We start from the raw sequence: 24,074 nt of genomic DNA, 5'->3' as shown, positions 1-24,074 counted from the left end.
CCAGCCTCGATACCCCTTGACCCCGCTTTGTCAATCAGGAACCTATCTACCTCAGCCTCAAAAATATCCATTGGCCCGACCTCCGACACACTCTGGGGAAGGGACTTCCAAAGTCACCGCCCTCTTGAGAGAAAACCATTTCTCCTCTCCTCCCCCATCTTAACTGGGAGGCCCCTCAGCTTTAACCTGTGCCCCTCAATCTGGGCCCTCCCACGCAGGGAAACATCCTCTCAACATCCACCCTGTCAGACAGGATCATATCGTTTCAATAAGGTCACCTCTCAATCCTCTAAACTGGACACCGGCCCACTCTGTGCAGCCTTTCCTCCGAAAATAACCTCTCACCCCGAGGAATCGGCCCAGTGATTCGGTGGATTGGCCGTGTTAAAACTGCCCCTTGGTGTCCAAAGCTGTGCAGGTTAGGGGGGGTTGTGGGGATTGACCGGGGGGAGTGGGCCTAGGGAGGGTGCTCTTTCAGAGGGTTGTTGCAGACTCGATGGGCCCAATGGCCTCCTCCTGCACTGCAGGGATTCTTTGAACATTCTCTGAACTGTTGACAGAAGCACTCCAAAAGTCACATTTGACTCCAGTGCACAAACCATGATCTTGCCCCCGACAGGAGGTTGGTGATTGCTCGGTACATTGAGTTTCGCGAGAGATGGCTGGTGTGTCTTTTCACCAGATACTCTTCGAGAGGCAGTCAGAGAAACTGTTGGCCTTGAACCGTTGATTGTCCCTTGTCGACAGTGACACCGGTGAAGGTGGAGGTGACCGTACTGTCCCCCCTGCTGGCAGTGTTGATGTGCAGGGATTGGAATCTCCTCGGGGCTGTGCTGGGAGTCTTAGAGTCCTGCAGCACGGAAAAGGCCCATCACCTCTGCCCCAGTCCAAACCAACCTCCGAACTATTCTAACCCTATTTCCCAGTACTCGGCCCAGAGCCGTGTCTGCCCTGGGATCGCAATGACACATCTAAATACTTAAATGTTCTGAGGGTCTCTGCCTCCACCCCCCTTTCAGGCAGCGAGTTCCAGACTCCCCCCACTCTCTGGGTGAAAGGTTATTCCTCACATCCCCTCTAAATCTCCTGCCCCTTAACATAAATCTATGCCTCTAGGTCATTGATCCCTCCACCAAGGGGAAAAGTTTCTCCCTGTCTACTCTATCTATGCCCCTCATAATTTTATACATCTCAATCCTGTCCCCCTCAGTCTCCTCTGCTCCACGGAAAACAACCCCAGTCTATCCAATCTCTCCACAGCTAAAACCCTCCAGCCCAGGCAACATCCTGGTCAATCTCCTCTGCTCCCTTTCCAGTGCTATCACATCCCTCCTGTAATGTGGATTCCTGCGTTTCTGTTTTCCTCAAGTCAACATCACGATCAAAGGCATTTTCTGCTTCAGAGAAACAGTTTTGAATGAAGTGCAGATCCTCTCTGTGGAACCGTCAGTAAACAGCAGCTCCCGTGATGCTGTTGTGGTCCTGGGGTTGAAGAGGATGCTGTGTGGGTGGATGGAGACCATCTCCGTCCAGCCTCGATTGAAGCTGCCCCCACCACACCTCCAGGCCGTGCATTCCACGCCCCAACCTCGAGTCGTGTGAAAACGTTTATTTCTCACATCGCAGTGGCTTCTTTTGCAAATAACTTCAAATCTGAGTCCCCCTCGTTCTCGATCCTTTTACCCGCGGGGGCAGTTTTTCGCCCTCTACTTCAATTCACTGAATTTCCTTGTACTGAAGAAAATTAAGAAAAGGATTGGTGCCAGATAATAGCCTTGCTCAATACTGTAGAGATCGGGAAGCTCCAATCTGTTGAACATTCTGGCCTTTTTTTTAATAATCTTTATTAGTGTCACAAGTAGGCTTACAAACACTGCAATGAAGTTACTGTGAAAATCCCCTCGTCGCCACACTCCAGCGCCTGTTCAGGTCACAGAGGGAGAATTCAGAATGTCCAATTCACCTAACAGCACCTCTTTCGGGACAGGCGGAAGTGTCAGGGTGCCCAAGTAGCACCAGCAGTGCCCGGACACCACCCTGTCCAACGGGCATGCAGCTGGGCGCCTCCGATTCCCTGGGAGACCCCCACGAGTGCCGTGCCGTGTGGTCCCCGTTCGTGGGGCGAGTGCTGAACGGCGCTCACTCGAGGTCTGAGGTGAAGGGATTAAATCCCCAAACCTCGGCTACCGCAGCAGTCTGCACGTCCAGTAATATGGCGATCCTCGAAAAACCCGCCACAAATTAACTTCAAAATGTTTCCGTCGAATTGTGCCTAATATTCCAGCTGAGAGTGTTGTATAAATTCAGCATCGCCTCCTCGCTCTTGTACGCTATACCCTTATTAATAACACTATCAGCTTTATTAACTGCTCTCTCCACCTGTCCCGCCACCTTCAATGATCTATACACACACACACCCAGGTCCCTCTGCTCCTGCATCTCCTTAAGAAATTAATCGGTTATTTTCTATGTTCTTCCGACCAAACTGCATCACGTCGCACGTCTCTGCATTTCCTGTCCTCTCCACCGTATTGTCCATGGGCTGCCGCAGTTCTAGCCTGTCCTCCACACAGGTTACAATCCTGCCAAGAGTGGGGGGAGGACTGAAGAATCGATGCCGCTTGTTCGAAGACCTGGGCCATACATTCACACTCTGCCTTCTACCCGTGCGATACTGTCTCAACCTTCATCCTAATCCTATCCTTCCAACGTCACTAAGTTAGGATGTGTCCATAGGTTGGGATTGTTATGACACCGCACAAAACCGCAATGTATGTTAGGAAACTGGACATGAAATCTCAACGATTTTGTGATTTGTAAACTGTGGGGAAGGATACTTCACCCCCCCCCCCCCCCACCAAGGAGACAAAGAGAGATATTTTATATTAAAACAAACTTTATTCTTAATACCGGACCAACTACATTAACATCACAGAAAATAGCTTAGAATGAATAGCTGAACAATTCTTAAAATAAGGAAACTTGTACCTTTTCTATCTCAAAACCCAATCAAAACCCACTTGTAAATAAAGTTAGCAAACACGGAGATATTTGCTGGCCCCTGTGTAAAGAGTTGCTTTCAGCAAATGAGAGATCCTGTCAGCCACAAGCTGCAAGTCCTTCTGTCTTTTGCAGACTGAAAGGTAAACTGCGTGCTACAGACCTGGCTCCGCCCATTAATTACATTGGGCGGGTTCTCCGTAGCCTGATACTGAATTCGTGTCCGGTGATCGGACGGAGAATGGTGCCGGTTTGATGCCGGTCAGCCATGCTCCGCCTCCTCCGAAAAGGCGTCATCCTGCTGCCGGCAGCCGCAATGCCATTGACGCCTCATCGGCCGGCCCATCCACGATGCGCCGCCCCCGATGGGCCGAGTTCCCAATGGTGCAGGACACGTGTGAACCCGGCGTGGCGACTGCGGACTGTGTCCAGCGCCGCCACACTCGGCCGGGATCCATGCCACTGGCCGGCGGGGGGGGGGGGCTTCTGCTAGGGCTGGGGGGGACTGACGGGCGTGGCCAAGAGGTGGGCTTTGGGTTCGCGGGTGGCGGTTGGGTCCATGTTGTACGGCGCGACTGCTGTAGGTTGTCAGCCGTGCGCGCGCGCGGCCAGGGTCCCGGCCATTCTCCGGCACGGGAGACGGGAGTCTCCGTCGCCGTCGGTGCTAACCCCTCACCGGTGTCAGAATCGGTGAGGGTTTCATGCCGATTTGTCAGTTGTGAAAGACCACATACGCTGTGCTGGCGCCGAAACGGAGAATCCAGCATCTCGATCTCACTAACTGTCTGAATAAGGCTAAACACAACTCCTTAATTATCTAAACTCCAGGGAACCTTGGGCGGAATTCTCCCCCCCCCCCCCTCCCCCCCCCCCCACGCCGGGTGGGAGAATCGCCGGGGCGCTGCGTGAGTCCCGCCCCGGCACCCGCTCGCGATTCTCCTGTCAGCGGGCATCCGTGTCCGGAGAATCCTGCCCACCATCTCTCAGATGAGACACTAAACTGAGACTCGATCGGCGTTCTTGGACAGAATGAACCCACGGCACTGCGGTGAACAGGAGTGTTCCCCCTGGTACCCTGCCTCATGTTGATTGAGGGATAATTATCACAGAAAACAATTATCACGTCATTCTCACATTGTTGTGGGATCTTGCTGCGCACAAATTAGCTGCTGAATTTGATAATCTTTATTGTCACAAATAGGCTGACATTAACACTGCAGTGTTGGTTTAGCACACTGGGCTAAATCGCTGGCTTGTAAAGCAGACCAAGGCAGGCCAGCAGCACGGTTCAATTCCCGTACCAGCCTCCCCGAACAGGCGCCGGAATGTGGCGACTAGGGGCTTTTCACAGTATCTTCATTGAAGCCTACTCGTGACAATAAGCGATTTTCATTTCCTTTCACTCCGGCGCCTGTTCGGGTACACTGAGGGAGAATTCAGAATGTCCAATTCGCCTCACAGCACGTCTTCCGGGACTTGTGGGAGGAAACCGGAGCACCCGGAGGAAACCCACGCACACACGGGGAGAACGTGCAGACTCCGCACAGACAGTGACCCAAGCCAGGAATCGAACCTGGGACCTTGGAGCTGTGAAGCAACAGTGCTAACCACTGTGCTACCGTGCCACCCTGTAATTTTCAAAATTACAACATTGACGACACGGGGGGGTGGGGATCGTGCGTCACTGTGTGAGGGGGTGAGGAGTGTGCGTCACTGTGTGAGGGGGACGGGGAGCGTGCGTCACTGTGTGAGGGGGACGGGGAGTGTGCGTCACTGTGTGAGGGGGACGGGGAGTGTGCGTCACTGTGTGAGGGGGACGGGGAGTGTGCGTCACTGTGTGAGGGGGACGGGGAGTGTGCGTCACTATGTGAGGGGGGCGGGGAGTGTGCGTCACTGTGAGGGGGACGGGGAGCGTGCGTCACTGTGTGAGAGGGCGGGGAGTGTGCGTCACTGTGTGAGGGGGACGGGGAGTGTGCGTCACTGTGTGAGGGGGACGGGGAGTGTGCGTCACTGTGTGAGGGGGACGGCGAGTGTGCGTCACTGTGTGAGGGGGACGGGGAGTGTGCGTCACTGTGTGAGGGGGACGGGGAGCGTGCGTCACTGTGTGAGGGGGTGGGGGGTGTGCGTCACTGTGTGAGGGGGTGGAGAGTGTGCGTCACTGTGTGAGGGGGTGGAGAGTGTGCGTCACTGTGTGAGGAGGTGGGGGGGTGTGCTTCACTATGTGAGGGGGACGGGGAGCGTGCGTCACTGTGTGAGGGGGACGGGGAGCGTGCGTCACTGTGTGAGGGGGTGAGGAGTGTGCGTCACTGTGTGAAGGGGACGGGGAGTGTGCGTCACTGTGAGGGGGACGGGGAGTGTGCGTCACAGTGTGAGGGGGACGGGGAGTGTGCGTCACTGTGAGGGGGACGGGGAGTGTGCGTCACTGTGAGGGGGTGGGAGTGTGCGTCACTGTGTGAGGGGGTGGGGAGTGTGCGTCACTATGTGAGGGGTTGGGGTGTGTGCGTCACTGTGTGAGGGGGTGGGGAGTGTGCGTCACTGTGTGAGGGGGACGGGGAGCGTGCGTCACTGTGTGAGGGGGACGGGGAGCGTGCGTCACTGTGTGAGGGGACGGGGAGCGTGCGTCACTGTGTGAGGGGGACGGGGAGTGTGCGTCACTGTGTGAGGGAACGGGGAGTGTGCGTCACTGTGTGAGGGGGTGGGGAGTGTGCGTCACTGTGTGAGGGGGACGGGGAGTGTGCGTCACTGTGAGGGGGACGGGGAGTGTGCGTCACTGTGTGAGGGGGACGGGGAGCGTGCATCACTGTGTGAGGGGGACGGGGAGTGTGCGTCACTGTGTGAGGGGGATGGAGAGTGTGCGTCACTGTGTGAGGGGGACGGGGAGTGTGCGTCACTGTGAGGGGGACGGGGAGTGTGCGTCACTGTGAGGGGGACGGGGAGTGTGCGTCACTGTGTGAGGGGATGGGGAGCGTGCGTCACTGTGAGGGGGACGGGGAGTGTGCGTCACTGTGTGAGGGGGTGGGGAGTGTGCGTCACTGTGAGGGGGACGGGGAGTGTGCGTCACTGTGTGAGGGGGTGGGGAGCGTGCGTCACTGTGAGGGGGACGGGGAGTGTGCGTCACTGTGTGAGGGGGTGGGGAGTGTGCGTCACTGTGTGAGGGGGTGGGGAGTGTGCGTCACTGTGTGAGGGGGTGAGGAGTGTGCGTCACTGTGTGAGGGGGTGAGGAGTGTGCGTCACTGTGTGAGGGGACGGGGAGTGTGCGTCACTGTGAGGGGGTGAGGAGTGTGCGTCACTGTGTGAGGGGGACGGGGAGTGTGCGTCACTGTGTGAGGGGGACGGGGAGTGTGCGTCACTGTGTGAGGGGGACGGGGAGTGTGCGTCACTGTGTGAGGGGGTGAGGAGTGTGCGTCACTGTGTGAGGGGGTGAGGAGTGTGCGTCACTGTGTGAGGGGGACGGGGAGTGTGCGTCACTGTGTGAGGGGGTGGGGGGTGTGCGTCACTGTGTGAGGGGACGGGGAGTGTGCGTCACTGTGTGAGGGGGACGGGGAGTGTGCGTCACTGTGTGAGGGGGTGGGGAGTGTGCGTCACTGTGTGAGGGGGTGAGGAGTTTGCGTCACTGTGAGGGGGCGGGGAGCGTGCGTCACTGTGTGAGGGGGTGAGGAGTGTGCGTCACTGTGTGAGGGGACGGGGAGTGTGCGTCACTGTGTGAGGGGGTGGAGAGTGTGCGTCACTGTGTGAGGGGGACGGGGAGTGTTCGTCACTGTGTGAGGGGGACGGGGAGTGTGCGTCACTGTGTGAGGGGGACGGGGAGTGTGCGTCACTGTGTGAGGGGGACGGGGAGTGTGCGTCACTGTGTGAGGGGACGGGGAGTGTGCGTCACTGTGTGAGGGGGACGGGGAGTGTGCGTCACTGTGTGAGGGGGACGGGGAGTGTGCGTCACTGTGTGAGGGGGACGGGGAGTGTGCGTCACTGTGTGAGGGGGGCGGGGAGTGTGCGTCACTGTGTGAGGGGGACGGGGAGTGTGCGTCACAGTGTGAGGGGGACGGGGAGTGTGCGTCACTGTGTGAGGGGGGCGGGGAGTGTGCGTCACTGTGTGAGGGGACGGGGATTGTGCGTCACTGTGTGAGGGGGTGGGGAGTGTGCGTCACTGTGTGAGGGGGTGAGGAGTGTGCGTCACTGTGTGAGGAGTGTGCGTCACTGTGAGGGGGACGGGGAGTGTGCGTCACTGTGAGGGGGACGGGGAGTGTGCGTCACTGTGTGAGGGGGACGGGGAGTGTGCGTCACTGTGTGAGGGGACGGGGAGCGTGCGTCACTGTGTGAGGGGGTGGAGAGTGTGCGTCACTGTGTGAGGGGGTGGGGAGTGTGCGTCACTGTGTGAGGGGGTGGGGAGTGTGCGTCACTGTGAGGGGGTGGGGAGTGTGCGTCACTGTGTGAGGGGGTGAGGAGTGTGCGTCACTGTGTGAGGGGGTGAGGAGTGTGCGTCACTGTGTGAGGGGGTGAGGAGTGTGCGTCACTGTGTGAGGGGACGGGGATTGTGCGTCACTGTGTGAGGGGGTGGGGAGTGTGCGTCACTGTGTGAGGGGACGGGGATTGTGCGTCACTGTGTGAGGGGGTGGGGAGTGTGCGTCACTGTGTGAGGGGGTGAGGAGTGTGCGTCACTGTGTGAGGGGGTGAGGAGTGTGCGTCACTGTGTGAGGGGGACGGGGAGTGTGCGTCACTGTGAGGGGGACGGGGAGTGTCCGTCACTGTGTGAGGGGGACGGGGAGTGTGCGTCACTGTGTGAGGGGACGGGGAGCGTGCGTCACTGTGTGAGGGGGTGGAGAGTGTGCGTCACTGTGTGAGGGGGTGGGGAGTGTGCGTCACTGTGTGAGGGGGTGGGGAGTGTGCGTCACTGTGAGGGGGTGGGGAGTGTGCGTCACTGTGTGAGGGGGTGAGGAGTGTGCGTCACTGTGTGAGGGGGACGGGGAGCGTGCGTCACTGTGTGAGGGGGTGAGGAGTGTGCGTCACTGTGTGAGGGGGACGGGGAGTGTGCGTCACTGTGAGGGGGACGGGGAGTGTGCGTCACTGTGAGGGGGACGGGGAGCGTGCGTCACTGTGTGAGGGGGTGGGGAGTGTGCGTCACTGTGTGAGGGGGTGGGGAGTGTGCGTCACTGTGTGAGGGGGTGAGGAGTGTGCGTCACTGTGTGAGGGGGTGAGGAGTGTGCGTCACTGTGTGAGGGGGTGAGGAGTGTGCGTCACTGTGTGAGGGGGTGGGGAGTGTGCGTCACTGTGTGAGGGGGTGAGGAGTGTGCGTCACTGTGTGAAGGGGACGGGGAGCGTGCGTCACTGTGTGAGGGGGTGAGGAGTGTGCGTCACTGTGTGAGGCGGACGGGGAGCGTGCGTCACTGTGTGAGGGGGACGGGGAGCGTGCGTCACTGTGTGAGGGGACGGGGAGCGTGCGTCACTGTGTGAAGGGGACGGGGGGCGTGCGTCACTGTGTGAGGGGACGGGGAGTGTGCGTCACTGTGAGGGGGACGGGGAGTGTGCGTCACTGTGAGGGGGACGGGGAGTGTGCGTCACTGTGTGAGGGGACGGGGAGTGTGCGTCACTGTGTGAGGGGACGGGGAGCGTGCGTCACTGTGTGAGGGGGTGGGGAGCGTGCGTCACTGTGTGAGGGGGTGACGAGTGTTCGTCACTGTGTGAAGGGGACGTGGAGCGTGCGTCACTGTGTGAGGGGGTGGGGAGCGTGCGTCACTGTGTGAGGGGGACGGGGAGCGTGCGTCACTGTGTGAGGGGGTGAGGAGTGTGCGTCACTGTGTGAAGGGGACGGGGAGTGTGCGTCACTGTGAGGGGGACGGGGAGTGTGCGTCACTGTGTGAGGGGGACGGGGAGTGTGCGTCACTGTGAGGGGGACGGGGAGTGTGCGTCACTGTGAGGGGGTGGGAGTGTGCGTCACTGTGTGAGGGGGTGGGGAGTGTGCGTCACTATGTGAGGGGTTGGGGTGTGTGCGTCACTGTGTGAGGGGGTGGGGAGTGTGCGTCACTGTGTGAGGGGGACGGGGAGCGTGCGTCACTGTGTGAGGGGGACGGGGAGCGTGCGTCACTGTGTGAGGGGACGGGGAGCGTGCGTCACTGTGTGAGGGGGACGGGGAGTGTGCGTCACTGTGTGAGGGAACGGGGAGTGTGCGTCACTGTGTGAGGGGGTGGGGAGTGTGCGTCACTGTGTGAGGGGGACGGGGAGTGTGCGTCACTGTGAGGGGGACGGGGAGCGTGCGTCACTGTGTGAGGGGGACGGGGAGCGTGCATCACTGTGTGAGGGGGACGGGGAGTGTGCGTCACTGTGTGAGGGGGATGGAGAGTGTGCGTCACTGTGTGAGGGGGACGGGGAGTGTGCGTCACTGTGAGGGGGACGGGGAGCATGCGTCACTGTGTGAGGGGATGGGGAGCGTGCGTCACTGTGAGGGGGACGGGGAGTGTGCGTCACTGTGTGAGGGGGTGGGGAGTGTGCGTCACTGTGAGGGGGACGGGGAGTGTGCGTCACTGTGTGAGGGGGTGGGGAGCGTGCGTCACTGTGAGGGGGACGGGGAGTGTGCGTCACTGTGTGAGGGGGTGGGGAGTGTGCGTCACTGTGTGAGGGGGTGGGGAGTGTGCGTCACTGTGTGAGGGGGTGAGGAGTGTGCGTCACTGTGTGAGGGGGTGAGGAGTGTGCGTCACTGTGTGAGGGGACGGGGAGTGTGCGTCACTGTGAGGGGGTGAGGAGTGTGCGTCACTGTGTGAGGGGGACGGGGAGTGTGCGTCACTGTGTGAGGGGGACGGGGAGTGTGCGTCACTGTGTGAGGGGGACGGGGAGTGTGCGTCACTGTGTGAGGGGGTGAGGAGTGTGCGTCACTGTGTGAGGGGGTGAGGAGTGTGCGTCACTGTGTGAGGGGGACGGGGAGTGTGCGTCACTGTGTGAGGGGGTGGGGGGTGTGCATCACTGTGTGAGGGGACGGGGAGTGTGCGTCACTGTATGAGGGGGACGGGGAGTGTGCGTCACTGTGTGAGGGGGTGGGGAGTGTGCGTCACTGTGTGAGGGGGTGAGGAGTTTGCGTCACTGTGAGGGGGCGGGGAGCGTGCGTCACTGTGTGAGGGGGTGAGGAGTGTGCGTCACTGTGTGAGGGGACGGGGAGTGTGCGTCACTGTGTGAGGGGGTGGAGAGTGTGCGTCACTGTGTGAGGGGGTGAGGAGTGTGCGTCACTGTGTGAGGAGTGTGCGTCACTGTGTGAGGGGGACGGGGAGTGTGCGTCACTGTGAGGGGGACGGGGAGTGTGCGTCACTGTGTGAGGGGGACGGGGAGTGTGCGTCACTGTGTGAGGGGACGGGGAGCGTGCGTCACTGTGTGAGGGGGTGGAGAGTGTGCGTCACTGTGTGAGGGGGTGGGGAGTGTGCGTCACTGTGTGAGGGGGTGGGGAGTGTGCGTCACTGTGAGGGGGTGGGGAGTGTGCGTCACTGTGTGAGGGGGTGAGGAGTGTGCGTCACTGTGTGAGGGGGTGAGGAGTGTGCGTCACTGTGTGAGGGGGTGAGGAGTGTGCGTCACTGTGTGAGGGGACGGGGATTGTGCGTCACTGTGTGAGGGGGTGGGGAGTGTGCGTCACTGTGTGAGGGGACGGGGATTGTGCGTCACTGTGTGAGGGGGTGGGGAGTGTGCGTCACTGTGTGAGGGGGTGAGGAGTGTGCGTCACTGTGTGAGGGGGTGAGGAGTGTGCGTCACTGTGTGAGGGGGACGGGGAGTGTGCGTCACTGTGAGGGGGACGGGGAGTGTCCGTCACTGTGTGAGGGGGACGGGGAGTGTGCGTCACTGTGTGAGGGGACGGGGAGCGTGCGTCACTGTGTGAGGGGGTGGAGAGTGTGCGTCACTGTGTGAGGGGGTGGGGAGTGTGCGTCACTGTGTGAGGGGGTGGGGAGTGTGCGTCACTGTGAGGGGGTGGGGAGTGTGCGTCACTGTGTGAGGGGGTGAGGAGTGTGCGTCACTGTGTGAGGGGGACGGGGAGCGTGCGTCACTGTGTGAGGGGGTGAGGAGTGTGCGTCACTGTGTGAGGGGGACGGGGAGTGTGCGTCACTGTGAGGGGGACGGGGAGTGTGCGTCACTGTGAGGGGGACGGGGAGCGTGCGTCACTGTGTGAGGGGGTGGGGAGTGTGCGTCACTGTGTGAGGGGGTGGGGAGTGTGCGTCACTGTGTGAGGGGGTGAGGAGTGTGCGTCACTGTGTGAAGGGGACGGGGAGCGTGCGTCACTGTGTGAGGGGGTGAGGAGTGTGCGTCACTGTGTGAGGCGGACGGGGAGCGTGCGTCACTGTGTGAGGGGGACGGGGAGCGTGCGTCACTGTGTGAGGGGACGGGGAGCGTGCGTCACTGTGTGAAGGGGACGGGGGGCGTGCGTCACTGTGTGAGGGGACGGGGAGTGTGCGTCACTGTGAGGGGGACGGGGAGTGTGCGTCACTGTGAGGGGGACGGGGAGTGTGCGTCACTGTGTGAGGGGACGGGGAGTGTGCGTCACTGTGTGAGGGGACGGGGAGCGTGCGTCACTGTGTGAGGGGGTGGGGAGCGTGCGTCACTGTGTGAGGGGGACGGGGAGTGTGCGTCACTGTGTGAGGAGGACGGGGAGTGTGCGTCACTGTGTGAGGGGGTGGGGAGTGTGCGTCACTGTGTGAGGGGACGGGGAGTGTGCGTCACTGTGTGAGGGGGTGAGGAGTGTGCGTCACTGTGTGAGGGGGACGGGGAGTGTGCGTCACTGTGAGGGGGACGGGGAGCGTGCGTCACTGTGTGAGGGGACGGGGAGTGTGCGTCACTGTGTGAGGGGGTGACGAGTGTTCGTCACTGTGTGAAGGGGACGTGGAGCGTGCGTCACTGTGTGAGGGGGTGGGGAGCGTGCGTCACTGTGTGAGGGGGACGGGGAGTGTGCGTCACTGTGTGAGGGGGTGGGGAGTGTGCGTCACTGTGTGAGGGGGTGGGGAGTGTGCGTCAATGTGTGAGGGGGTGGGGAGTGTGCGTCACTGTGAGGGGGTGGGGAGCGTGCGTCACTGTGTGAGGGGGTGGAGAGCGTGCGTCACTGTGTGAAGGGGTGGAGAGCGTGCGTCACTGTGTGAGGGGGTGGAGGGTGTGCATCACTGTGTGAGGGGGTGGGGGGTGTGCGTCACTGTGAGGGGGTGGGGAGCGTGCGTCACTGTGTGAGGGGACGGGGAGTGTGCGTCACTGTGTGAGGGGACGGGGAGTGTGCGTCACTGTGTGAGGGGGACGGGGAGTGTGCGTCACTGTGTGAGGGGGACGGGGAGTGTGCGTCACTGTGTGAGGGGGACGGGGAGTGTGCGTCACTGTGTGAGGGGACGGGGAGTGTGCGTCACTGTGTGAGGGGGACGGGGAGTGTGCGTCACTGTGTGAGGGGGACGGGGAGCGTGCGTCACTGTGTGAGGGGGTGGGGAGTGTGCATCACTGTGTGAGGGGGACGGGGAGTGTGCGTCACTGTGTGAGGGGGACGGGGAGCGTGTGTCACTGTGTGAGGGGGTGGGGAGTGTGCGTCACTGTGTGAGGGGGTGACGAGTGTTCGTCACTGTGTGAGGGGGTGGGGAGTGTGCGTCACTGTGTGAGGGGGACGTGGAGCGTGCGTCACTGTGTGAGGGGGTGGGGAGCGTGCGTCACTGTGTGAGGGGGACGGGGAGTGTGCGTCACTGTGTGAGGGGGTGGGGAGTGTGCGTCACTGTGTGAGGGGGTGGGGAGTGTGCGTCAATGTGTGAGGGGGTGGGGAGTGTGCGTCACTGTGAGGGGGTGGGGAGCGTGCGTCACTGTGTGAGGGGGTGAAGAGCGTGCGTCACTGTGTGAGGGGGTGGAGAGCGTGCGTCACTGTGTGAGGGGGTGGAGAGTGTGCGTCACTGTGTGAGGGGGTGGAGGGTGTGCGTCACTGAGGGGGGGGGGTGTGCGTCACTGTGAGGGGGTGTGGAGCGTGCGTCACTGTGTGAGGGGACGCGGAGTGTGCATCACTGTGTGAGGGGGTGGAGAGTGTGCGTCACTGTGAGGGGGTTGGGGGGTGTGCGTCACTGTGAGGGGGTGGGGAGTGTGCGTCACTGTGTGAGGGGGACGGGGGGTGTGCGTCACTGTGTGAGGGGGACGGGGAGCGTGCGTCAATGTGTGAGGGGGTGGGGAGTGTACGTCACCGTGTGTGTGGGGTGGGGGGGTGTGTGTGTGGGGGTGGTGGGGATGTGTGTGGGGGGAAGTGTGGGGAGGGGTTGGGTGTGTGTGTGTGGGATTGGGTGTGTGTGGGAGGGGGGTGGGGGGAGTGTATATGGGGGGTGGGGGGGGAGTGTGTGTGTGGGGGGGGTTGTGTGTGGTGGGTTGTGTGTGGGTGTGTGTTGGGGTGGGGGTGTGTGGGGGGGTGGGTGTGTGTGGGGGGGTGCGTGTGGGTGGATGTGTGTGTGGGTGTATGTGTGGGTGTGTGTAGGTGTGTTTGTAGGTGTGTGTGAGGGTGTGGGTGTGTGAGGGTGTGGGTGTGTGAGGGTGTGGGTGTGTGTGAGGGTGTGGGTGTGTGTGTGGGTGTGTGTGTGAGTGTGTGCGGGTGTGTGTGTGGGTGTGTATGCGGGTGTGTGGGGGGGGTTGTGTGTGGGGGGTTGTGTGTGTGAGGGTGTGTGAGGGTGTGTGTGTGAGGATGTGTGTGTGTGAGGGTGTGTGTGTGTGAGGGTGTGTGTGTGGGTGTGTGTGTGGGTGTGTGTGTGGGTGTGTGTGCGGGTGTGTGTGCGGGTGTGTGGGGGTGGTTGTGTGTGTGAGGGTGTGTGTGTGTGGGTCTGTGTGTGGGTCTGTGTGTGGGTCTGTGTGTGGGTCTGTGTGTGTGAGGGTGTGTGAGGGTGTGTGGGGGTGTGTGGGGGTGTGTGTGGGTGTGTGTGAGGGTGTGTGGGTGTGTGTGTGGGTGTGTGTGAGGGTGTGTGAGGGTGTGTGAGGGTGTGTGAGGGTGTGTGTGGGTGTGTGTGAGGGTGTGTGGGTGTGTGTGAGGGTGTGTGGGTGTGTGTGAGGGTGTGGGTGTGTGTGAGGGTGTGGGTGTGTGTGCGGGTGTGTGTGCGGGTGTGTGTGCGGGTGTGTGTGCGGGTGTGTGTGCGGGTGTGTGGGGGGGGTTGTGTGTGGGGGGTGTGTGTGTGTGAGGGTGTGTGTGTGGGGCCTGCCCCTGGGTTTCGGGGAGTGAGGTCGATGCTGAACGTGTCGCTCTTGTCTTTTGCAGATGTAGAAATCACAGAGAGTCCTGAAGCCTTTGTTAAAATGACAGAACTCACATTGAGAACTTCAGCTGGTAGGCAGCTGGCTGCTACGCATGTGCCCACCCTGAACCCTGCCGCCCCGTCACATCCATCACCCTGTGCCACGCTCCGTGACACCGCCACCTCCTCCCCACGGCACCATTCTCCTCGACCGCTCCGCTCGCCATCTCTTCCCTGCATCCGTGTTACACGCATGCTTGTTCACACCACTGTGATGTCACAAGGCCGTCACGCATGTCGATGCACGAAGCATGTAAACAGCCGGCCTGTCGCTGACCCTGATTTACCCCCACAACCCCTCCCCAATCATTCAACCCCCCCCAACCCCTCCCCAACCATTCAACCCCCCCCAACCCCTCCCCAATCATTCATCCCCCCAACCCCTCCCCAATTATTCACCCAGAACGCCAGATTTCCCAGTGTCTGCCCATGATCGACATTCTGGGGTCTTGTTAGTGACGTTATTTCTCCAGTGGATTTTCACACGGGGGGTTTTGGGGAAATGAGCTGGGCGCAGGCGTCTGGTCTTTTCTGGACGTATAGAAGCAGGAAAACATTCAACCCATCGTGCTCGTGATGGCTCATTGAGGGAGCTGCTCAACTCCCTGTCGCTTTCCCCAGGGCCCAGCAAAGGTCATTTCCTTCAAATCTCCATCTAATTCTCCTTTGAAAGTTATTATTGAATCAGCTGCCACCTCCCTTTCACCTCGCGCTTTCGCTGGGCAAAACCACTTCTCGTTTTTTCTGTGTCCGTCTAATTTTACCATCTTGAGATGAGGGAAAGAAAGGGGATTAATCCATTTCCGTCCAATAAATGTGAGGTTGGTGCTTCACCCAACATCCTACACGAGACGGGGTCGCGCTGTGCTCCTCCAGACTGTCCTCTTCCACTTCCTGCCAACTTGTGGTTGAACCATGAGGATGGGGGTGGGGCGAGGAGGGGCAATGTTGGGGAGGTGGGGGTGGTACGGGGATATTGGGTTTTGGGGGTGACACAGTTTCCCCGTGGCGGAGGGTGAGGTGGGGAGGGCAACCCATGGGCAAAGACAAGAATATGACTCCATCCTGCACATGCGCCCCCCCACTTCCCCCAACACCCGAATCCGTCAGATTCCAGCAAGACTGGGGCCACTCTTGGGGGGGGGTGCGTGGCTGGGGTCACTCTTGGGGGGGGCGTGGCTGGGGTCACTCTCGGGGTCGCGGTTGGGGTCACTCTCGGGGTCGCGGTTGGGGTCACTCTCGGGGTCGAGGTTGGGGTCACACTCGGGGTCGCGGTTGGGGTCACACTCGGGGTCGCGGTTGGGGTCACTCTCGGGGGGGTCGCGGTTGGGGTCACTCTTGGGGGGGGGGGCGTGGCTGGGGTCACTCTCGGGGTCGCGGTTGGGGTCACTCTCGGGGTCGCGGTTGGGGTCACTCTCGGGGTCGCGGTTGGGGTCACTCTCGGGGTCGCGGTTGGGGTCACTCTCGGGGTCGCGGTTGGGGTCACTCTCGGGGTCGCGGTTGGGGTCACTCTCGGGGTCGCGGTTGGGGTCACTCTCGGGGTCGCGGTTGGGGTCACTCTCGGGGTCGCGGTTGGGGTCACTCTCGGGGTCGCGGTTGGGGTCACTCATGGGGGGGGCGCGGTTGGAGAGTTTGCTCTCAGGGGCCTCACTGTCACTCTGGGGGTTTGCATTGGGGGAATCACTCTGTGTGGGGAGCTTGCGGGGGGGGATCATTCTGGGTGAGCTGTCAGTCGATCACACAAAATAGGAGCAGGAGCCGGCCACTCGGCCCCTCGAGCCTGCTCCACCATTCAATAAGATCATTGTTGATCTGTTGATCTCCACATTCCCATCAACCCCCCAATAACCTTTGACCCCCTTGCTCAACAAGAATCTACCTCCACCGTAATAATCAATGACCCCAAATCCGGCGCCTGGAGGCAGAGATTTCCACACAACCCTCAGAATCAAATTCTCCTCACGGGCAACCCCCCAATTTCAAAACATTGCCCCCAGTCTGGACTCGCCCACGAGGGAACAGCCTTTAGAATCCACAGGATTGGTCAGAATTTAAAATCACAACTTGATTGAAATACATAAGATCCTGGATGGTCACTCAGGGTGGGGGGGTCACTCAGGGTGGGGGGGTCACTCAGGGTGGGGGGGTCACTCAGGGTGGGGGGGTCACTCAGGGTGGAGGGGTCACTCAGGGTGGGGGGGTCACTCAGGGTGGGGGGGTCACTCAGGGTGGGGGGGGTCACTCGGGGCGGGGGGGGGTCACTCGGGGTGGGGAGGGTCACTCGGGGTGGGGGGGGGGTCACTCGGGGTGGGGGGTGTCACTCGGGGTGGGGGGGCCACTCGGGGTGGGGGGGGCCACTCGGGGTGGGGGGGGCCACTCGGGGTGGGGGGGGTCACTCCCGAGCATAGTGGTGGGGGTCACGGAGGAAGGCCATTACTCGTGTGGGGCTGTGGTGAGTGGAGGGGGAGGGTGTTAGTCTTGAGGGGGCAGCATGGAGGGGGATTGGGGGGGGTTCCGGGGCCACATTGGGGGTCACTGTCGGGGGCTATGGACCAGTTTACTTGGAGTGTGCCCCACCTCATTGCTGCCAACCTGTGTGACCACCAGTTGTGCTTGTTCCGCCTCTCATTCACTGTTCTTGTTCTCAGGGGACGTGGGTACAGATCCGGGCCCCTGGCATCTGACCGCCAGCCCTGAGGAAAACAGGAAGTGTCAGTTCCAGCAGACCGAAATCACCGGACACCACCCGCCCTCTGATGGCCAAAGGTCAGGGGTGGATCACCGCGACGGCTATGTAAGTGTCGAGACTGAGGAACTGGCACTGCCAGTGGAAAGCAGTGTCCTGGGGGTCAGCAGCACCGGGGGCAGGGGTTTCACTGCCCGATGGAGGGTTCACTGGGCACTGGTCAAAGCAGACGATACTGGACAGGAAATCAGCTGGCGTACTGCTCCTGAGCAGTGCTGCCGACATTGGATCCTCGATTCATTATCCCCACAGTCCGCCCCACCACTGAAGGGGAGATACTTGTTTCCATTGAACCTCCTTTGATCTGGATCCCGACTGATTTCCCTCGGTGAGCTCCAGTTGGAGCCTCTGTGACAGAGGCCAGGTCTTGGGTTCGATGATCAGAAATTGGGCTGCTTATTTAATTTGTCCTTGGGATGTGGGCATTGCTGCCTGGGCCCATTCCGAACTGCCCTTCAGAAGGTGGTGGTGAGCTGCCCTCTTGAACCGGTGCAGTCCCTGAGGTGTAGGTACACCCACTGTGCTGTTAGGGAGGGAGTTCCAGGATGTTGCCCCAGCGACAGTGAAGGAACGGCCAATATATTTCCCAGTCGGGGTGGTGAGTGACTCGGAGGGGAACCTCCAGGCGGTGGGGTTCCCAGGTGTCTGCTGCTCTTGTCCTTCTAGATGGTAGTGGGTCGTGGGTTTGGAAGGTGCTGTCTGAGGAACCTTGGTGAGCTCCTGCAGTGCATCTTGTAGATGGGACACACGGCTGCCACTGTGCGTCGGTGGTGGAGGGAGCGAATGCTGCAGGTGGTGGAGGGAGCGAATGCTGCAGGTGGTGGAGGGAGTGAATGCTGCAGGTGGTGGAGGGAGTGAATGCTGCAGGTGGTGGAGGGAGCGAATGCTGCAGGTGGTGGATGGGTGTCAGTCACGTGGAGCTGCTTTGTCCTGGATGGTGTTGAAAGTTCCGTTGCTTTGCAGCTGTCCTCACCAGACAAAGGGAGACTGCCTGCACACTAACATCACACTGCAGCTCCGCAATGTCAGATACCAACTTTCACAAATGGTTCCTGCTCCAACAATTCCTTTAGGGGACTTCAGATATCACGTCTGAAGTGGCTTTGGGACTTCCTGTCTCAATTTTGCGCAATCCCTCATTCAACATCGAATCTTCAATCTAAGAATGAAATAGATACATTGCAAATTTCACATGATTGAAGTGAAGAGGACACTTGTATCTAACCCCGTGCTGTACCTGTCCTGGGAGTGTTTGATGGGGACAGTGTAGAGGGAGCTTTACTCTGTACCTAACCCCGTGCTGTACCTGTCCTGGGAGTGTTTGATGAGGACAGTGTAGAGGGAGCTTTACTCTGTATCTAACCCCGTGCTGTACCTGTCCTGGGAGTGTTTGATGAGGACAGTGTAGAGGGAGCTTTACTCTGTATCTAACCCCGTGCTGCACCTGTCCTGGGAGTGTTTGATGAGGACAGTGTAGAGGGAGCTTTACTCTTTATCTAACCCTGTGCTGTACCTGTCCTGGGAGTATTTGATGGGGACAGTATAGAGGGAGCTTTACTCTGTATCTAACCCCGTGCTGTACCTGTCCTGGGAGTGTTTGATGGGGACAGTGTAGAGGGAGCTTTACTCTTTATCTAACCCTGTGCTGTACCTGTCCTGGGAGTATTTGATGGGGACAGTATAGAGGGAGCTTTACTCTGTATCTAACCCCGTGCTGTACCTGTCCTGGGAGTATTTGATGGGGACAGTATAGAGGGAGCTTTACTCTGTATCTAACCCCGTGCTGTACCTGTCCAGGGAGTGTTTGATGGGGACAGTGTAGAGGAAGCTTTACTCTGTATCTAACCCCGTGCTGTACCTGTCCTGGGAGTGTTTGATGGGGACAGTGTCGAGGGAGCTTTACTCTGTATCTAACCCCGTGCTGTACCTGACCTGGGAGTGTTTGATGGTGACAGTGTAGAGGGAGCTTTACTGTGTATCTAACCCCGTGCTGTACCTGTCCTGGGAGTGTTTGATGGGAACAGTGGAGAGGGAGCTTTACTCTGTATCTAACCCCGTGCTGTACCTGTCCTGGGAGTGTTTGATGGGGACAGTGTAGAGGGAGCTTTACTCTGTATCTAACCCCGTGCTGTACCTGTCCTGGGAGTGTTTGATGGGGACAGTGTAGAGGGGGGTTTACTGTGTATCTAACCCCGTGCTGTACCTGTCCTGGGAGTGTTTGATGGGGACAGTGTAGAGGGAGCTTTACTCTGTATCTAACCGCGTGCTGTACCTGTCCTGGGGGTGTTTGATGGGGACAGTGTAGAGGGAGCTTTACTCTGTATCTAACCGCGTGCTGTACCTGTCCTGGGAGTGTTTGATGGGGGACAGTGTAGAGGGAGCTTTACTCTGTATCTAACCCCGTGCTGTACCTGTCCTGGGAGTGTTTGATGCGGACAGTGTAGAGGGAGCTTTACTCTGTACCTAACCGCGTGCTGTACCTGTCCTGGGGGTGTTTGATGCGGACAGTGTAAAGGGAGCTTTACTCTGTATCTAACCCTGTGCTGTACCTGTGCTGGGAGTGTTTGATGGGGACAGTGTAGAGGGAGTTTTACTCTGTATCTAACCCCGTGCTGTCCATGTCCTGGGGGTGTTTGATGGGGACAGCATAGAGGGAGCTTTACTCTGTATCTAACCCCGTGCTGTACCAACCCTGGGAGTGTTTGATGGGGACAGTGTAGAGGGAGCTTTACTCTGTATCTAACCCAGTGCTGTATCTGTCCTGGGAGTGTTTGATGGGGACAGTGTAGAGGGAGCTTTACTCTGCATCTAACCCCGTGCTGTATCTGTCCTGGGAGTGTTTGATGGGGACAGCATAGAGGGAGCTTTACTCTGTATCTAACCCTGTGCTGTACCTGTCCTGGGATTGTTTGATGGGGACAGTGTAGAGGGAGCTTTACTCTGTATCTAACCCTGTGCTGTACCTGTCCTGGGAGTATTTGATGGGGACAGCGTAGAGGGAGCTTTACTCTGTATCTAACCCCGTGCTGTATCTGTCCTGGGAGTGTTTGATGGAGACAGTGTAGAGGGAGCTTTACTCTGTATCTAACCCTGTGCTGTACCTGTCCTGGGATTGTTTGATGGGGACAGTGTAGAGGGAGCTTTACTCTGTATCTAACCCTGTGCTGTACCTGTCCTGGGAGTATTTGATGGGGACAGCGTAGAGGGAGCTTTACTCTGTATCTAACCCCGTGCTGTATCTGTCCTGGGAGTGTTTGATGGAGACAGTGTAGAGGGAGCTTTACTCTGTATCTAACCCTGTGCTGTACCTGTCCTGGGAGTGTTTGATGGAGACAGTGTAGAGGGAGCTTTACTCTGTATCTAACCCTGTGCTGTACCTGTCCTGGGAGTGTTTGATGGGGACAGTGTAGTGGGAGCTTTACTCTGTATCTAACTGTAGCGCACAATGACTTACGAGAGAGACGAATAGAGGTGAAGTCGATGAGGCTTTATTAAGCGTGACTCGTTCCCCGCAGTTCAGCAACAGACTGGAGCTGCGGGGAGAAGCCCAGGTTCTTATACTCCGCCTTCAGGGCGGAGCTAGGGATCAACAGCCAACCAGGACCCGGGATCTGTCAGCCAATAGCATCACGGCTTCACAGTCGCACATGACCCCTAATGCATACTACCACATTCACCCCTTGTTAAAAATGAACCCGGCGGGGTGGTGCTTCGCATGGTGGTAGGGGTTTACAAGGCTGGTCCTGGGAGGAGAAAACTTTGGCATGTCTTTTCAATGTTCTACACTTTGCCCTACATTGGGCTATGTACAGGGTTTGTGAACTATTTACAAAATTCGAGAGGGGAAAAAGTACATTCTCGTTAAAGTGCACAACATTCTTGTGTTACACTGATGCCACGAGTCGAGCGGGCGGTCTGGTCTTCCTTGTCGATCGCCGCAGCCCCGGTGGTGGTGCAGGTGCTTGTTCCCGCGTTGTCGTCTCCGGGAGCTTTTCGGTGTCTGCTTCAGTTTCACTCCTGGTCGGACATGGGAGGAGGACCGATCCTCCCGGGAAGGGGGCGGTCGCGGGGTGCGCCGGTGGCAGGGAGGGGGTGATCGGTGTCGGGGGGGGTGTGCGTGTTGCCGGCGGGCGCCAGGTCTCGCAGGGAGACCGTGTCCTGTCGGCCGTCGGGGTACGCCACGTAGGCGTACTGCGGGTTCGCGTGGAGGAGATGAACCCTCTCGACCAACGGGTCCGACTTGTGCACCCGCACATGTTTCTGGAGCAGGATGGGTCCTGGGGCCGCCTGCCAGGTCGGCAGCGACGTTCCGGAGGAGGACTTCCTGGGGAAGACAAGGAGGCGCTCATGAGGCGTTTGGTTAGTGGTGGTACACAGCAGCGACCGGATGGAGTGGAGAGCGTCCGGGAGGACCTCCTGCCACCGTGAAACTGGGAGATCTCTGGACCGTAGGGCCAGTAGGACGGTCTTCCAGACCGTGCCGTTCTCCCTCTCTACTTGTCCGTTCCCCCGGGGGTTGTAGCTGGTCGTCCTGCTCGAGGCTATGCCCTTGCTGAGCAGGAACTGGCGCAGCTCGTCACTCATGAAGGAGGACCCCCTGTCGCTATGGATATATGCGGGGCAACCGAACAGTGTGAATATAGTGCTCAGGGCTTTAATAACTGTGGCCGCTGTCATGTCGGGGCAGGGGATGGCGAAAGGGAAACGGGAGTACTCGTCCACCACGTTCAGGAAGTATGTGTTTCGGTCGGTGGAGGGGAGGGGCCCTTTGAAATCCAGACTGAGGCGTTCAAAGGGACGGGAAGCCTTTATCAGATGCGCTCTATCCGGCCTGAAAAAATGCGGTTTGCACTCAGCGCAGATGTGGCAGTTCCTGGTGACTGTACGGACCTCCTCCACGGAGTAGGGGAGGTTGCGGGACTTTATAAAATGGTAGAACCGAGTGGCCCCCGGGTGGCAGAGGTCCTTGTGGAGGGTTTGGAGACGGTCTATTTGTGCGTTGGCACATGTGCCGCGGGATAGGGCATCAGACGGCTCGTTCAGCTTTCCGGGATGGTACAAGATCTCATAGTTGAAGGTGGAGAGCTCGATCCTCCACCTTAAGATCTTGTCATTTTTAATTTTGCCCCGCTGTGCATTATCGAACATGAAAGCTACTGACCGTTGGTCGGTGAGGAGAGTGAATCTCCTGCCGGCCAGGTAATGCCTCCAATGTCGCACAGCTTCCACTATGGCTTGGGCTTCCTTTTCCACTGAGGAGTGGCGGATTTCTAAGGCGTGGAGGGTTCGGGAGAAGAAGGCCACGGGTCTGCCCGCTTGGTTAAGGGTGGCCGCTAGAGCTACGTCGGAGGCGTCGCTCTCGACCTGGAAGGGGAGGGACTCGTCGATGGCGCGCATCGTGGCCTTTGCGATATCCGCTTTGATGCGGCTGAAGGCCTGGCGAGCCTCTGTCGACAGGGGGAAGGTAGTAGTCTGTATTAGCGGGCGGGCCTTGTCTGCGTACTGGGGGACCCACTGGGCGTAATATGAAAAAAAAACCAGGCATCGTTTCAGGGCTTTTGAGCAGTGAGGGCGGGGAAATTCCATAAGGGGGCGCATGCGTTCGGGGTCGGGGCCTATTATCCCATTGCGCACTACGTATCCCAGGATGGCCAGCCGGTTTGTGCTAAACACGCACTTGTCCTCGTTGTATGTGAGGTTCAAGGCGTTTGCGGTCTGGAGGAATTTTTGGAGGTTGGCGTCGTGGTCCTGCTGATCGTGGCCGCAAATGGTTACATTGTCGAGATATGGGAACGTGGCCTGTAACCCGTGTTGATCAACCATTCGGTCCATCTCCCGTTGGAAGACCGAGACCCCGTTTGTGACGCCAAATGGGACCCTTAGGAAGTGGTATAGTCGCCCATCTGCCTCGAAGGCTGTGTACTTGCGGTCACCTGGGCGGATGGGGAGCTGGTGATAGGCGGACTTGAGGTCCACGGTGGAGAAGACCTTATATTGGGCAATCCGATTTACCATGTCGGATATGCGGGGGAGAGGGTACGCATCTAGCTGTGTGTACCTGTTGATGGTCTAGCTATACTCTATGACCATCCTTTGCTTCTCCCCATCCTTTACTACTACCACCTGGGCTCTCCAGGGACTATTGCTGGCCTGGATTTTGCCTTCCTTCAGCAACCGCTGGACTTCGGACCGGATAAATGTCCGGTCCTGGGCGCTGTACCATCTGCTCCTAGTGGCGACGGGTTTGCAATCCGGGGTGAGGTTTGCAAACAAGGACGGCGGTTCAATTTTGAGGGTTGCGAGGCCGCAGATAGTGAGTGGGGGTATTGGGCCGCCGAATTGAAACGTTAGGCTCTGCAGGTTGCACTGGAAATCTAATCCCAGTAATGTGGGCGCGCAGAGTTGGGGGAGGACGTAGAGCCTGTAGTTTTTAAACTCCCTCCCTTGCACCGTTAGGGTCACTATGCAGAACCCTTTGATCTCTACGGAGTGGGATCCTGCAGCTAGGGAAATCTTTTGCGTACTGGGACGGATTGTCAAAAAACAGCGTCTTACCGTGTCGGGGTGGATGAAGCTTTCGGTGCTCCCGGAGTCGATCAGGCATGGTGTCTTGTGTCCGTTGATCAGCACCGTTGTTGTCGTCGTCTGGAGCGTCCGGGGCCGTGCTTGATCCAGCGTCACCGAGGCCAGATGTGGTCGTAGTGTCTCAGCGTCATCTTCGGACCCCGTGGAGCCGTCGATGCTGGGGTCCATTGTTGTCATCCAAGATGGCGGCATCCATGAATCGCACGCGGCCGGGGGTGGACAAAATGGCCGCCCCCACGGATCGCACATGGTCGGGGGTGGACAAAATGGCCGCCCCCATGCATCGCACATGGCTGGGGGGTCACAAGATGGCGGCGCCCATCCTCCCCTCGTGGTGGCCGGGACCCAAAATGGCGGCGCCCGCGGGTCGCACATGGGGTGCTGGGGGGGTTGGGGAGCGTTTGGGATGCGCTGGACTCTTTCTTCTCCGGGGACAGCGGCGACCCCCCGGGACCGGCACACAGCCGCGAAATGGCCCTTTTTCCCGCAGCTCT

At 59.3% G+C, this 24,074-nt stretch overlaps 1 protein-coding gene across 1 annotated transcript in view; it reads left to right on the top strand.

Annotated features, from left to right (window-relative positions):
• LOC140407704 (nesprin-2-like) overlaps positions 1–24,074 on the top strand; it is a 273,730-nt gene that overhangs the window by 110,301 nt on the left and 139,355 nt on the right. The window contains exons 26-27 of the mRNA XM_072495012.1: positions 14,213–14,281; positions 16,898–17,043. Coding sequence (XP_072351113.1) covers positions 14,213–14,281; positions 16,898–17,043 — 215 coding nt within the window. The remainder of the gene's footprint in view (positions 1–14,212; positions 14,282–16,897; positions 17,044–24,074) is intronic.

This window comes from Scyliorhinus torazame, chromosome 2 (genome assembly GCF_047496885.1).
Source record: "Scyliorhinus torazame isolate Kashiwa2021f chromosome 2, sScyTor2.1, whole genome shotgun sequence".
In the NCBI taxonomy this organism is placed as follows: Eukaryota; Metazoa; Chordata; class Chondrichthyes; order Carcharhiniformes; family Scyliorhinidae; genus Scyliorhinus; species Scyliorhinus torazame.
Note: the sequence above shows the minus strand (reverse complement) of the source record. Positions and strands in the feature narration are given on the sequence as shown.